The sequence below is a fragment of the Capsicum annuum genome, chromosome 10, assembly GCF_002878395.1.
Source record: "Capsicum annuum cultivar UCD-10X-F1 chromosome 10, UCD10Xv1.1, whole genome shotgun sequence".
NCBI classification, from domain to species: Eukaryota; Viridiplantae; Streptophyta; class Magnoliopsida; order Solanales; family Solanaceae; genus Capsicum; species Capsicum annuum.
Genome location: NC_061120.1, coordinates 169846468 through 169857218, shown reverse-complemented (window position 1 = coordinate 169857218; position 10751 = coordinate 169846468). Strand labels below are relative to the sequence as shown.

Below are 10751 nucleotides of genomic sequence, written 5' to 3'. Positions count from 1 at the left end.
ATAAGTTATCCCGAACTTGACAATAAAATATAACATCAAAAAATTTATTCCAAAATAATTTTTTTATCCCGAAACTATATATTTTAATACCTCACACCAAACGACCCCTTATATTGTATATATATTGCTTACATAATTTATTTTTAAAACAGTTGCTATATTTGATAGTAATAAAAAGTATGTTTAAAAATAGTAATAATATTAAAAGGTAATCTTCCAATTAATTAATCCATTAAACAAATTAGCAGCTAATACCTGTAAGTTCTAAACAGTCAATGGCAAAATCCTTTGATTTCACATCAAAAAGTTGAACCAAAAAATGGCAAATCATAGATTTCAAGGGCTAAAATTATGGAGAAAATTGACAAGAAGAGATTGGACTATTGCAGCAGCTTCACTATCAATTCTAATTTTTACAATTTCCTTCATTTCCCACTCTCAAAGATACTCTACTAATTCAACAACTCCTGCTAATAATTGGATACCCTTTACTCCTCTAACCAAGGCCCAGCATAAATCTGCCTGTAATTTTCTTGGACATTTTGTTTTGTTGTCTTTAATTTTTTACTTTTTATTTTTAGTATTTGGGTATGTGAGCTCAAATTGGATAGTGAAGTGCAGATATTTAATTTTTTTTTTATTTTTTTTGTGATATTTTTTTTTTTTCAGTTTGTTTAGATGGAAGTTTACCTGGGTATCATTTGCAGAAGGGTTTTGGATCTGGGTCTGATAAATGGGTTCTTCATATTGAGGTTAGCTTCTATATCTATTTAACTAAGTTGATCTTATTCCATGTATTCACTTTTACTTGTCACGTTTTGTTTTACAAGAAAGACTAATTTTTGGAGCTAAATTGAATTAGATATTTCAAAACTTTACAAAAAAATACTGTAAGTTGCAATAATCAAAAAATACATTTTAAGATGTTGGTCAAAGTTGCTACAATTTGACTCTCAATAAACGAAACTGTGACAATTAAAAGTGAATCAGGGGAGTATTTTATTTTGTAACAAAAGAGTCGGTCAACTATTGGAAATGGTGAGACAAAGTTATGTTCTTTATTTTGTAGTAGAAAAGTCAATTTACTGTTGTTATATCACACCAAATAGACTCTTAGCTGGGAATGGAGTTCCGGGACAATTTAATGATGTGACACACAATGTTTGAAGCCAAAAGAATAAAAAACATAAAACTTGATCGTTTCAACCAATATAGGACTATTCGATCCATGAATCCAGCCCGTTTTACATGAAAAAAGTTGCAGTGTTTGGAAATGATGAGTGTGTACTCTAGACAATTCATGTTTACGTGAAATTGGTCATATATAAATCTGGTGATACGAAGTGGTCTATTGTTGATGACATTTCTTTTCCTTAGAATGGTGTTTCTTCTTCAAGATGGGAACTTATATGCTGTTGATAATACTAGGGAAGGGGTGCTTGTTAAATTGGGTGATGTGTATGGCCTGAGTTAAAAGTTATTGCTCATTCTGTGTTTGGAGGAGATAAAATGTTTCTTGTGAAAACTTGTTGATTTTTGACAAGTATTTCATAATTGGTTTTGAAGATAAACTGGGATACAATGAGAATGTTGAATTTTATGAGGAATTTAATTTTACATGAGCGAAAGGACATTTAAATTTAAAGTTTATAATTGGATGGAAATGTGCAAGAGGTGATTTGGAAGATAGGATATTGTTCGTTGAGATGTACCTTTTCTGCTTTGAGGGTAAAGGGAAACTGTATACTCTTCATAAATCAGTTTTTTTTTTTTTTTTTTTTTTCTACAGATAAAAGAAGGGTAAGGCGGTTGGATTCATGAGTTGATAGTCCTATATTGGTTAAAATACTTGGATTTTTTTTTTCTTTGCTTCAAACATAATGTGTCAAGTCATTAAATTGTTACCAAAAATCACTTTTCGACTAAGAGTGGATCTAGTGTATTATAGCAATATCAAAGTGATTTTTTTGTTACAAATAATTGAAAAAAGACATTCTTATGCTATTTACAATAGTTGGCTGGCTTTTTTTTTTTACACCATTGTCAATAGTTGAGTGACTTTTATAAGCAAGCAACTCCTAATTAACTTCATCATATTGCTTGCTAAAATGAAAAAAAATGCCCCTTGCAATTCTTAAATTCTTTAATAGAGTGGTAGTACACTTCAACATAGTATCCGCATAGGTAGGGCTATTGGGTTTGAGTCATATATCGTTCCCATGGGACAAAAAACATTTTCATGAAAAAAGAAAAATCCAGCCACAAGTTAAGGACATGTTCTCTCTTCTGTTGTGTTGAGCTTGGTTAAGAGCGAAATAGTAGCCAAGCACACAATACTAGCCCACAGATGCGATATGTGAACATTCTAGTTTGCGCTTTTGCCTCTTCTTTGTTGACTGTGCTTTTATTGATCTTCCATTGCAGGGCGGAGGCTGGTGTAACTCAATAGAATCATGTTCTTTTCGCCAGACAACAAAATTGGGCTCCTCGAGGTTCATGGAGCATGAAGTTCAGTTTTCTGGGATTTTGAGCTCTGATTCATCACAAAATCCGGGTAAGCAACTGCGATGATGATTTAGGAAAAAAAAAGGCAGCCCGGTGCAATAAAGCTCCCGCTACACAGGGTCCAGGGAAGGGGATTACAATGTGGGGAATCGAACCCTCACCGACAAGGTGGGAGTTCAGGTAGCCAACCAACTGAGCTACTATGATTCCCCTAATGATGATTAAAGAATTACTATTTATCAAAAAGAAAAAAAAAATTCCTTCTGTTCAGTGTTTAGATTTTGTAGCCCCATGAGCATTGTCTAGCTGATATATATTGGAGCTAACTCTACCTTTTCGTAATCCCTTGTGGATCTGTTAGCATCTTCTTGATGCCTTTAATGAAACCTAAAAAAAAAAAATGAATTGACTCCTAATGATTGTTATCATTATAGTCAGTTTGTGAGTTCAATGTGCTACAAATTTTTGTTGTGCTTATAATTGTGTTAAAAAAAAAGGTTTGGATCCTCCAGCAATTTTATTTACCAAACAAAGACATCAAGTTTGCAAGTACACATAGATAGCTCATCATTTTATATGTTCTGTTGCCAATGAATTAACCATCTAAAAAAGTTCATGTTTGCCAAGAGAAATAATAGGCTTACTTGAACCCTTTTCCTTTTTGATCGTCAATAGTTACCACATAGTTCTTTTCGTTTTTGTTGATGAGAACTAGTATCACTTTTGACAAAAGTAGGTATTAATAATTGACTTATTTTTCCTTTAAATGAAAATTTGCTTCATTAAGGGATCTTATGCACTTGTTTGGCCAATTTGACTCTGTTCAGATTTCTTTGACTGGAACAAGGTCAAGATACGCTATTGTGACGGCGGATCCTTTTCTGGACACTCAGACAGTGAATTTAAAGTAAGTTCATGGAGAATTTATTAAAGACTAAAAATGTTGTGTTTTTCTATGAAATCCATCAAGAAGATAAAAGGAAAGAAGGCAAAGAAAGCATTGAGTACCTGTGTTATCTATTCATTTATGGCAGAATGGAACAAAACTCTTCTTCAGAGGCCAGGTTATTTGGGAAGCAGTAATCGGCGAACTCTTGTCAATAGGACTTTCTAACGCTAAAAAGGTATTCTCTCTCTTTTGTCTCATTAAATTTTTAGCTTTTTCATTTCTCAGTTAGATAAAACATATGTATTGTAAAAACTAACAGATTCTCAATTCGAAAAGTTACACCATTCTGAATTTATAGTTCTAATGAATAAGTGCACTAATAGGTGATTACTGCTTTTTCTTCGTCAGGAAAAAATGTGGTTATTGCTTTTATTGAAGTAATGGACCTAGAAGTCCAAGATTTGCAACTTTTTATGCCTACTTTGCAGGCACTTCTTTCGGGATGCTCCGCGGGAGGTCTGGCAACTCTCATACACTGCGATGACTTTCGAGAGATTTTACCCAAAGATGCCAATGTCAAGTGCCTTGTTGATGCAGGTTTTTTCCTTAATGAGTATGTCTCCTAGATAACACCGTGCATATAGAAGTTCCAATCGATAATATATCTATTTCTGGATCTCGACTCTCAAACATGATTAGTATACCTGTTCTTGGAAGCAGGTATATTTTCAAAGCTATTATGTGATTTTGGAATATAATCTAAACACATAGGAAAAGTTATACGAAGAACTATGACGGGAGTAATCAATTTTTTAGTTATTCATTGTAAAAGATAGCCAGGAAATAATGAAATGTTAGCTACTGAACGAGCTAATATGTCTGCAACGAGAAAATGAATAAATGTACCAAATAGATAGGTTTTATGCTTTAAATAGTACCTCATAAGATAGCCAGGATAGGGTGAAATATGAAATACTGGATGAGCTAATACGCTGACAACTGGGGAAAAAAACTGATTTAAAGGTGCAAACTCTCATGCTAAAAACTTAAATAATAGGTGAGGATTGGCTCACCATAATAATCAGAATCCCATACTGCAATAATTGACAAAATTTCACTGAAGAAAATACATGAGTCACTGCAGCAGGAGGAAACTATGGAACACCTTGGTATGATGATTATTTTGTACAAAAGGGGCACCTTTTCCTCTTAAATTTAGACTCTAATCAGATATTGAGGAAGATTCTTTTTTTTTTTTCAAAATGTTTGCATTAAGATTTGTAAAATGAGATTGACAACTTCATTCTCAATAAAGTGGATGTATACCTCTAAGAACCTATGTTGCTTGGGCTCTTCAAACAACTCAACAGCCACGTGTCAAATTCTCCAAAAGTACTGTATTCTTGGAGAATCCGACACGCTTGCGTCATTGAAAGTGAAGGGTCCCCGCAACTTAGATGAGATTTTTAGGTTTCTTGAGCATGTAGTCCAAATTAGAATCAACTGTAATAACTGTTGTTGCTTTCACTATTTCAGGAAGGATGTTGCTGGAAGTCCTACCATTGAGCGCTTTTATCAAGATGTTGTTAACCTCCAGGTTTTTTCTTATCCTTCAGAAGCTAATTTTTTAGGAGCATACACTCTAACTTTACATGTAATTATTTACCTCCTTAATTTCGTCTCAAATGAATTTAATACCACCTCTAACAAGGAAAGTGTCTTCACTCTCCAAAACACGCGTGGAAAAAAGAAAAGGGAATTTTTTTTGACAAAGTCCCAGATTATTCATTTATTTGTACATTTTTCTCTCTCCACCCATCACAGCCTCCAAATACCCATCATACTTCAGCTCCTTCATCGCCATCCCCACATCTTCCATTCCACCAGATTTTCTTGGCATAGGTGATAGGACAAAGAGCTTGTCAGAGGTGTCTATGGCGATTGTTAAAGAGAGTGTAATTGTTATGCCTTAAGACTCCGAGTAGGGTGTTCAATTCACGAGGAAATAGAAATTCAATTCATGAGAAAATTGAATTGTTCGTTGTTATGGAATTGGCGGTGGCCGTGTTAATGCCTCCTCACACTCAACCATTTTATCTCCCACCACTGTTTCTTTAAATTCATTATAATTTATTTTGGTATGATTCGTGTGGGACATTTTCTCATTGTCGTTGGTGTTGTTGGGTGTTGTGGAATTGGCAGCGACTGTGAATTATTTTGGAGTTGGTATTAATGGTGGTGGTGAGAATTTTTAAATAGATGGAGATGGAGGTGATATTGCTCTTGGTAATGGGTACTATGAAGTTGATGGCTGCGAAGATAGTCCTAGCAATGGTGGTGAGTTTGTGAGTTGATGGTAGCAATAATGAAGAGGATGCGGGGTAGTTGCTGGGCTCGATGAAATCTTCACCGGTGATGATACTATGAAGTCATGAAGGGACGAAGGTTGATGGGTGAAAAAGTGAAAAAGGGAAAAAAATAACTTTTAGAGAATATTTTTTAAGAAAATTGACATGTGGAGGTGCGTGTAGAGCACCTCTCACTATAAGTGTGGTTCTCTATTTTTGAGGGGGTATTAAATTCACTTAAAACGAAATTAAGGGGTGATACAAGTCAAATGACCGCCTTAGCTTTCGATGACATCATTCAAAGTCACTACGTGAAGAATCAAGCTTTGATCGCACGGAGGGCATGGGACCATACTTGGAGGTGTCATCTTGAGCATGCCATTAAACAAATTCGAGTGTGGAAGATTGCTTGGAGCCTTGAAGACTTGAGGACTCTCGGGTTTGGGCTACACTTGGTGATTCACGGTTGTGGTTCCCTTTATTAAGGGAATTTTGGTTACTTAGCCTCTAAATGACACTCCATAAGGCATTGGAGTCATTTTGTCTTTCTTTTGAAATATACTATCTATAGTCTCTTTTAGGTCTTTTCTCATTAGTTTATGGATGATGAAAATATGAGACATTGAAAATCCTCTCTCTTGAGAGTAGACCACCTTAGCGTAGTTCTTAGTTAGGGTTTGGACTAGCCATTGTAGTTTAGGGCTTTATTATTCTTTGCTTGGAAACGGTGGATCTTGAGGTGAGTTGATTCCCTTGGCGGTCACCGTAAGAGTGTAGTGTTGTTGTTACATTCATTAGGGGTTTTTGAGTTTAATATACTCTTTAGTTCCTAATCTTTGTAATAATCTATGTCTCACTATCTATCTTTACCTTTCTTGCAATTGTGTTAGTGTTTGTATCTTGTAATCGTTTGTTCTTGTTAAATCCGAATCTTGTGTTCATTGTGTTCATCTTGTTCTTGTTGTATTGTTGCTGTTTTGGTGTTAAAATACCTTGTAAACTCGTGATACTTGTGTTGTTGTTGTTGTTGGCCGAAACTAGCACTCAAAGGGGTCCTCAATTTGTGGACTGTTTTTGGTAGTTTTTGTGCCTTCCGTGGTCTTTCTTGTATCAAGGGGTAAATAATTACATGTAAAGTTTGAGTGCTAAAGTAAGTTACGGGGACAAGTTTAGGGTTTTTTTTTATGTCTTTTCTTAATTTTCTATTTAGTTTTTTTTTTTTGTTTGTGTGTGCGTGCTTTACTTCCTTTTGTGTTTGTGATTGGTTGTCTCAACGTATTTATTCCTTTTTCCTTTTAGAATCTGGTCATACTCCAATGTGATGGATGGTCTTTCAGGTGTAATTAGATGGACTTTACTAAATATATGTTGGTGGAGAAACTATTGATGTAAAAATATATGAGGAAAAGATAATTCAACTTGGAATGGAATAGATGAAGCAGTTCCATCATAAATTGTTGCATATCACCAATAGAAAAAATAAACATGGAATAGAAGTGTTATTTTGTGCATTTTGTATGGAGCAAAATGAATATTGTTGAATTGGAATCCCGAGAGGTCTAAATGAGAACAGTCTGTAATTAGTTTGTCGTACTGACCGTTTGTATTGTATTATGATAAGTTGTATACGTTGTACATACTAGTTAGAATTCGGAAGGTCCTAAGACTTGTATGGAATGAGTAAATGTAGCTTGAAGCCTGATATCATTTAATTTCTACTTCTGAACCAAATAGAAATCTCAGATAGGGACAGACTGCAAAATGTTTTAGAATTGATGCAATGATTTAAGGTTTTACTTCTGTGAGAAAAAGGGTACAAGGTGTTTTCCCTCATCAATTGTTCAAGCATCCAAAGAATATGAATGATGATTTAGTTTTCTTCTTATTTATCCTCTATAGATGTGATGGAACAATTTGTGGCTGTTGTATTTCAACTGCTTGATCAATAAATGTTGTTAAGTGGCATGATTTACAAAGTATTGTTCGAACAAATTACAATGTTTATGAATTATCTACCTACGAACCTGTTTTTTTTTTTTTTTAAATTACAATTTCCAACTATAGTGGTTGTCAACTATATATTCGTCCTGTTTCATGATTGCATTGTTCTTAATTTCTCACTCAAACCTGATTTCAATTTGATCGTTCTCAGGGGGTGGCAAATAGTTTAAAGAAGGATTGCACGTCAAGATTGGAACCATACAAGGTGCCCTTTTTCCATTTGTAGTGGATTATAACATCTTTTCGTCTTTTGCAATTTACCTTTTCTCTACTGTGACTTTATGTTGGCCTCATTTTCAGTGTTTTTTCCCTCAAGAATTTATAAGCAACATAAAGACCCCTCTTTTCCTTGTTCAACCAGGATATGATTTTTGGCAAGTAAGTTTTCATTCCATGTTGTTTCAGCTTCTGGTTAGTATTTGTTTTCTTTCTAAATGCTCTATAAACTTACTATTTATACTTCCAGATACAAAACATCTTGGTACCTGGTTCATCAGGTCCACTTCGAAGTTGGGTTAGATGCAAGCTAAATATTAACAGCTGTAATTCCAAACAGCTTGAAGTCCTGCAAGGTATATTTGCATCTAAAAACAGCAATTGCGGTTGTCGCGACTACAGGCTTTTTATTTTTGGAGTCTAGGATTAGGATGCTTGCATGCTTGCTATGTTGTCACCCTTTGAAACTATTCATTATCTGCAGATTTCCGAAATTCTTTGCTCAAAACACTTGGTGGATTTCACCAAAATCCAGAAGGGGGAATGTTCATAAATTCTTGTTTTATACATTGCCAAACATGGATGACTGAGACATGGCATTCTCCACGTTCTCCAAAAATTGATAACAAAGTAAGTTTTTTATATATCTATTGTCTGAAGGTGGTTCGAATTTTGTCAGCATAGATTTTAGTAAGTCGCACGTAATGTTATAGATAAACCATGCACCTGATTGGTAAGCGCTTGGTAAATGGGAAAGGTAGTTATAACTCTTCCCATCTTGGAACCACCCTTTTTACCCCATTCACCGACAGTGAAAGCATAATGGTTTGTGATATGTTAAATTGTTAGAAACCAAAGCAAAAGACACTCGAAAAGTTAACAAACATCTAACTTGCTATGCAGTTTGACCTAAAAACTTAAGTTAGATCTTTCTAGAGATCATTTTTGCTCATATTTTACTCCAGATTTAACTGTAAACAGTGGGGTTTTCGCTAAATAGTTTACTTCAAAGAATTCTTAAGGTATTATCTTAGGTTTGAACTTGACATAAAGAGTCATCTTAGGCTAGCATAATTTAATGCTAAATTATCTTTAAAATCTCTTTGTTCTAAGTTCTTTTCAGGATTGCTTTGTAGTTTGTATCATATCCTAGAACAGGACAAGCTTAATCCAATTCTTTCTTCAGATGAAATCAGTATCTTCGTCATTTCTGAGACCATATATCTGTTTTATGAGAAACCATCTCTAAGAAGAGTGGCTAATCAACCTCTCTTGCTTTCATCAATAGCATGAATTTGTTTCACCACATGAGAACTAGTATTCAAGAGTCAAGATTAGTCATGTCACATTCCTAAAGCTCATGGTTGAAAGTTATTGCTCTTGAAAAAAATAGCATACAAGCAGAAATCTTAAACATGATGCAGCAGATGTCTGGCTTGTCTATTTCTTTTCACAATTTGGGCATAGCTTCGAGCTTAAACAATTGAGCTCAATACGAGCTGAGAAATGTGAGGAATTGAGTTGGGGAAAGTTTGTTCAACCAAGCTTATAGCTTTCATTCATTGGAAATGAAAAAATATCTTTTGAAGCTCAATATATACACACATGTCCTCAATTAACTTCTCCAACCGACTCTCCTCTGCAATAAATTGAACTAACCATACTGATGATTGTTTTTCCGATCATTGAGCAGACAATTGCAGAGGCTGTAGGAGACTGGTACTTCAACCGTAACGAGGCAAAACATATTGATTGTCCGTTTCCATGCAATCCAACTTGTTATAACATGGATTTTACTCAAATATGACAGGTCGGTCGCTGCAGGTTTACTGACATCTTATGTTACGCTCTCTTTTACTGTACTTTGTGGGAGATTTGTAAGCAAATATTGGAAATCATGATTCAGGCAGACAGGATGAAGATGCCAGAGTATTCTTGTTTTTCTCTCCATAGTCAAAATTTTAGTGTGGAGTTTATATCTGTATACTATATTTTTTGCCAGAGTTCCTTATAGGTTTTACACTTTCTCTTTTTAGTTTTGTTTTTATTTTTTTGGGGTAAATTCCCAGCATCAAACATTTCCAGAATTATTTATTCACGAGATTGATTTTGTGTTTACTTAAATTCTGCAGAAACACAATGTTCGGCAAGGTAATTTGATTTTTTTTTTCTCCGTTCATGCCAAAATGTACAGTTAGGATGTGACTTCATGATGAGTACAATTAAATCTAGACAGACTCGAGATAAAATCACTAAAGCAAATTTGATATCTGGACAATAATAATTCTTATATATAAAATTTATCTATATCTATAATCTTGTTTAAACTTTTTGTCCTTCGTTAAAAGTCCTTGTTTTAGATAAAATCGTTTTTTTACTATTAATTAAAATTAAAAACTTAAAATTCATTTAAATTTAGTCATTAAACCCTTCCATGTTTGAATTATATACCTTAGATTGAGCATTTTAACATCAATAAAAGTATTACCTTAAATAAATCATAATAAAAGTCTTGGCTTTGAGAATTTTTTTTGGTAAATATTAGGTTTAATTAAATAAATTTTTTAAAAGAAGTTGAATTTAATTGTTGTATTCACCTATTTAGTATAACGTTTGAACTCAATAAAGTGAGGCACACGCGTGAGACGCGTATACCTAAACTAGTATATATATATGTATATATACTAGATGTTCACCGATCCGTGCTAGCGCGTGCCCAATATATGTTATCTTTTTATCTCAATTTATGTGATATAAATAAAATTTAGATAATATATTTTTAATATGCTTTT

At 34.0% G+C, this 10751-nt stretch overlaps 1 protein-coding gene across 1 annotated transcript; it reads left to right on the top strand.

Annotated features, from left to right (window-relative positions):
- Nucleotides 1–205: 205 nt before the first annotated feature.
- Nucleotides 206–10077, top strand: LOC107877940 (pectin acetylesterase 5). Its single transcript, XM_016724764.2, has 12 exons — nt 206–524; nt 670–752; nt 2425–2554; nt 3333–3412; nt 3540–3629; nt 3883–4007; nt 4931–4991; nt 7895–7948; nt 8044–8121; nt 8210–8315; nt 8444–8589; nt 9653–10077. Exons 1-12 carry the CDS (start codon nt 320–322, stop codon nt 9764–9766), a joined length of 1272 nt encoding a protein of 423 aa, XP_016580250.2. The 5' UTR covers nt 206–319; the 3' UTR covers nt 9767–10077.
- Nucleotides 10078–10751: the final 674 nt, after the last annotated feature.